Below are 5,092 nucleotides of genomic sequence, written 5' to 3' on the forward strand. Positions count from 1 at the left end.
CTGAGATAAAAAAGCCTAATCTTAAACATTTTTAATAAATATTAACACCTTTAGTGTTTTAGTTTGAGCTTTCAGGGTGATGAAAATTTAGAAATTAAACCTACGATGGGCCACTTAACCTATATCCTACATATTTTTGTGGAAGAACTTACCCCTGTAACTCATAGTACAATTAGTGGTGTCAATGGGTCATGTTTGACCCGGATCCATTTAAGATTAGGGTTTGACGATAAAGAAAGATTAGTTTATTACCATCATATCATCTCCACTAATATATTAATATTACTGAGAAATTCTCAAGAACAGCGTATCCTGTCTTTTTTCATCAGTGTCCCGTCCCTGTGGACCTCGACGGAGCATCACCTTCCCTGAGATTAACGGCACCATCTGAGGACCACTGTAAGCCAAGCCTCATTCCGTCATCCCATCAATCATTACACGTTCGAATACCAACAAATCCACAAGCCCATTAATCTCCCCCTTCCCTCCTCACAACATGACAAAAGAAAGTGAATGAAACGTTTTCACACTGAAACGTGGGCGCAGGACAACGAACTCACACCACCGCCACATATCATCAATAGCCACTCTCCCGTGCACACAACTATCAAAATACAAAATTGAATCAAGCAACCAAACTATAACAAATAGAAAAGTAGGAAAACAATATTTTTCCCAATACCAAAACACTACGCCCCGCTCTCTCTCTCTACCACCCTCACATATATTTTTTTCTCTATTCTCTTCTCAAATCTAAAAGCTTTCTTATCTACAATAATATTGCGGATTAATTAGTGCAACGTTTGGCTTCACATTATGGAGCAGGCGTTTGGATTCTCGTCACTGAACATCTGGGGCGCATGCAAGTACTCTATCACGTATCCATGCCCGTAATACTCCATCTTGTTGGCCTCCACCTTCGCTGCTTCTTCCTTCTTCGCATCGGGTGCCGTTGCTTCCGCCGGTTTCTTATCACCACCATCGACATCCTTTTTCTTATCGCCGCCATCACCATCCTTTTTCTTATCGCCTCCATCGCCATCTTTCTTCTTGCCGTTGCCACCATCTTTCTTCTCACCACCACCTTTCTTATCACCACCGTCCTTATCTCCACCCCCACCACCCTCCTTAGGCTTATCGCCACCTCCCTTCTTGTCGCCTCCGCCGCCACCACCCCCAGCGGGTTCTTCCTTCTGAGACACAATCTCGACTCCCCTTCTCAGCTTCTCCTTGAGGTAATCCGGCAAGGTTTTGACGTCCATGGCACCCTTCACGGTCACCAAATCCTTTGCAGCGTCGACATCCACGCTCTGCACACCTGCAAATCAGGATGTAAAACGGGTCAGACTCGCTTCGGATGTGAGGTTACCTGATCCGATCCAACATACCATATTTATAGCCTATTGGGATAAGGGGAGCTGTTACATGATTGGGATCCAATTGTCCCCGTTTAACCCTAACATAAAAGTTGGTTGAAAAAAAAATCTCTTCAAAGTTAAAAAGTGTTTTGTTGGAAAAGCAAAAATGCAGGAGAGGAACGGAATCAGAGAAATTATGAAGAATGAAAGTATACAGTCTCTCTACGTAGACTTTGTCTGGGACACACGAATTGGTGGGACCATGAAAAACAGAAAAAGGAGAATCCGCGCTTTCCAAACCCTTGTTTTGCACAATTTCACACAGAGGAGGTCATTGACAATTCCTTTTGAGAACTTCTAGTCAAGTCTTGCCAAACAAGAAGAGTTCCCTACTGACTCCCCTTCTAGATAACTGCACCTTATTTCTCCCCAAAACCACTAGTTCCGAGACAGACCCTCATAAAAAAAAAAAAAAAAGGTTTTCTCGCAAACTCCATAGTCAAAACCTGAAACTAACGTCACAAAACTCGTTCTTGAGAAAATCTCGGTGAGGGGAAAATCTTGCGATATATTGTGAACATATTTTGGTTTTTATTGAGAAAATCTCAGGAAAATATATCGGCAAATATTAACATTTAAAACTATATAATAGAGATATAAAAAAAGTACAAAAACAAAATATATATACATATATACACTACAAAAATTAGATTCATTATAAACAGCTAACATTTTGAAAATATCAGTTTTTTCCTGTTTGTCACGTAACGTACAACCACGTGCAACCATTAAATTAATCGGATCCGAAGAGGCTTTTAGGTCTGGCTCAACTGCCGCTTCTCATCCGGTCCAGTGGGCATCCTGGTAACCAACAATGCCCGACCCTAATGTCTCGGATGAGTGGACGGTCCGACTCGGTTTACCCCGACTCCAAAAAGTACGAGTTGTGGGTCGTAACTCTATATTTCTAAACTAGCCTACCATTTCTAGAATCACTCTAGCGACTCGACGGAGTCGCCCGTTCTCAGCTTTCGAATAAATTTTTTCGTCGGAGTCGTGGCGCGAACCACCCGAATGATCGGAGGTATTAGAAACTTTCTGGGCGTGAGTAGGCGGGTTAAGCAACCTGTCTCCATTTTCTAATACCTCCGATCCGAGTCTAACAACTATTCCCATCCCGACTAGCTCACCAAGCAGCTCCCCAAAATAGAGAGAGAGAGAGACGCCAACTCGAAATTCAGCAAAAAAAAATGGAAGAAATATTTTTCCAAGGAGTTAATTTGAATATTTTACGTTCATTTTTTCCCTTATAACGAGGACTATTGTGGGGGATCAGTTTCCGATGAGATGAGACCGTCCTTCTAAACAGATGAAACTTTTTCAACAGGGAACCGATTGGCGGTAGTACTAACTTTCTCAACAAGGATTTCAAGATGATCACGCAATCGAAATCGAAATCAAAATCAAACATAGATCTCAACATTTCAAGAGAGAGAGAGAGAGTACTGACCCTTCATCTTTCCGACGATGCGCTTGATCTTGTGGATGCAACCCTCGCAATGAAGTCTGAGCTTCAACACCACCACCTTCACCGGCGGAGGCTGCTGCGTTCCGTTTCCCATGCATCACCCAAACACAAAACAAACATCAGATAGGATTTTTTGTTTTTGTTTGACCTTTTTAACCTCTTATCCACCACGTTAACCTTCTTAATCATACTAAATTACAAAACTACCACCCAAAAAATAAAGAGAAAACCGAAGAAAAAAAGCTTTTTGTTTCAACCAAAAAAAAAAAACTGTCAGGATGCGCACACGGGAAGGTCCGTGGTGGGCGAGAAATCTACCAAAAGATGAACAGCCTTTTGCAGGTTTTTGTATTTTAATATCATTGAAATAACTGATTATTAGAAGGCCATTTCGGTCACGTCACATATGACGACATTTTAGAGGTTAAAAAATTACCAAAATAAGTTATTCTTGGCCTACTCGTCCTGTCCTGTAAGAAAATTTTCCCCAAACAAGGAGATTCCCCTAGAATTTTACAGAATTGGGACTTTTACTTGATTACGAAACTAGCTCGCCCACAGTCGCATCTGGATCTCGCAACCGTCGTTCTCATTTATGGAAAATATTGAAAATAAACCAACAAAAAATTTCTCAGATCTTTGCCGTTGGAATCCATCAAAGATCTGGGAAATTCCCACTATGATTTACCGAAATCAACCAATTAAAGGCGAAAGGAATAAGCGAGAAAAGTTTCTCTGGAGTAGGATAGGAGAAAAGAGAAAAAAATTCACTCGGATTGTGCGAATCTACCTCTTTCTTCTTCTCTGGTTTTTTCTCGGCCTTCTCTTCCTTCTTCTTCTCGACTTCCTCCTTTTTGGGCAGAGGGTTGGGGGAGATGATCTCCACCTTCTTCTTCGTCTTGGATTCCAACCCTTCCTTCAATTTGAGCCCGTCCATTTTGCCCACCACGGTTATCTTATTGCTAATGAAATCCACCTTCACGTCCTCCACCCCTAATTCAACACCAGCACCCCCAAAAAACCATCAAACATTTCCAAAAAAGGAACAAAATCAAGCAAAAAAAAAATCGTTTGGGGGAGGAAAAATCTCGTCTTTACCATCGTTTTTCTTGATGTAACGCTTCACTCGTCTTGCGCAGCCTTCGCAATGCAAATCCATCTTCATGACCATGGTGAAGCCCCCATCTCCCCCCACCTTCTGCTCCTCCTTCTGCTCTTTCGCCTCGCCCTTCTTCTCCTCCTTCTTCTGTCCCTCCTCCTTGCCTTTCTTCTGCATTCACAGACCCAGACAAAATTTGTGAACCCTCGGAAAAGAAAGAAGAACAAATTAACTAATCAAAACAAAAAGAAATAGAGAAAAAGGAAACGAAAAAATAGGAAGATCTGGGCCACCGACCTCGCCCATTTCTCTGTATTTCGACTCTTAAGATCGGAAAATTGGATCTGGCTTCAAACGGAAACTGGAAACGCTTGGGGAGGCACCGTCATAAATAGACGGAGAGGGGGCGGGGGGGGGTGGGAGTCATGCATCCATAGATGCATGCATTGTATGATGATGATGGTGACATGAACGAGTGGGGATGCGGCATTCCGTACAAAATGGCGCGCGGGCGAAAGCATGTGTCACGTTCTCGCCTTTCGTACCCCGGGGCCGACATGTTGGACCTCCCGCCCGCCAGACGCAGAGGGTGGATCTGCCCTCTCGTAAAATTACGTTTTTAGTCCTGCTTCGATCCCGATGGTCGTTTTTAGACACCGTGCTGACCACTCCGTCGCAGTGGGATTCGTTGTTTCTGTGTGCGTGAATGTAATTTGGGAGGGAAAGTAAGGTCTAAACTGAGGGGCGGAGCAATCAAGAGGGGGAGATTGTACCGGGACGCTTTGCATGTGGGTGGGTTGTACTGGGAGTTCCGTCCGTGGGGGTGGGGGTAGGGGTGAGGCTCTCTTTTTAATAATGACGGAGAGGGAATCTACCTGAAGGGCAGCTCGTAATTGCCCTACGACACTGAATGAAATTATTACGTTGTAAAATTATAAAAATACCCTTTTCGGGCAGGGCTTTCCGGACGCCTGAGTCTGATATTAGTTCTGAACGCCTGATAAGGTTCGACTCTAACGGTGGCTCGGCTCATGTTTAGCTAGTAAAGAGCCCACGCACGTAAAATGGATGGATTTGGACCAGATCACCGACCTGAGGTATTGTTGA

At 43.4% G+C, this 5,092-nt stretch overlaps 1 protein-coding gene across 2 annotated transcripts; it reads right to left on the minus strand.

Annotated features, from left to right (window-relative positions):
* Nucleotides 1-597: 597 nt before the first annotated feature.
* LOC149845143 (heavy metal-associated isoprenylated plant protein 3-like) lies at nt 598-4,399 on the minus strand. 2 transcript variants are annotated; one of them, XM_089995549.1, is made up of 5 exons: nt 4,283-4,399; nt 3,985-4,156; nt 3,677-3,879; nt 2,869-2,959; nt 598-1,318 (listed from the first exon to the last, which is right to left on the minus strand). In XM_089995549.1, the coding sequence occupies exons 1-5, from the start codon at nt 4,289-4,291 to the stop codon at nt 810-812; spliced, it is 984 nt and encodes a 327-aa protein (XP_089851675.1). In that variant the 5' UTR covers nt 4,292-4,399; the 3' UTR covers nt 598-809. The 2 variants fall into 2 exon arrangements, with proteins under 2 accessions (XP_089851675.1, XP_089851674.1); XM_089995548.1 differs by having other exon boundaries at nt 2,869-2,962.
* Nucleotides 4,400-5,092: the final 693 nt, after the last annotated feature.

The sequence above is a fragment of the Nuphar pumila genome, chromosome 2 (assembly GCF_984573655.1).
Source record: "Nuphar pumila chromosome 2, dmNupPumi1.hap1.1, whole genome shotgun sequence".
In the NCBI taxonomy this organism is placed as follows: Eukaryota; Viridiplantae; Streptophyta; class Magnoliopsida; order Nymphaeales; family Nymphaeaceae; genus Nuphar; species Nuphar pumila.

Excerpts from the sequence above, each read along its gene's own strand:
- LOC149845143 (XM_089995548.1), bottom strand. Across the intron at positions 3,880-3,984 it reads TTACATCAAGAAAAACGATG|GGGTGGAGGACGTGAAGGTG; the intron begins GTAAAGACGAGA and ends GTGTTGAATTAG. Across the intron at positions 1,319-2,868 it reads CATCGTCGGAAAGATGAAGG|GTGTGCAGAGCGTGGATGTC; the intron begins GTCAGTACTCTC and ends CCTGATTTGCAG.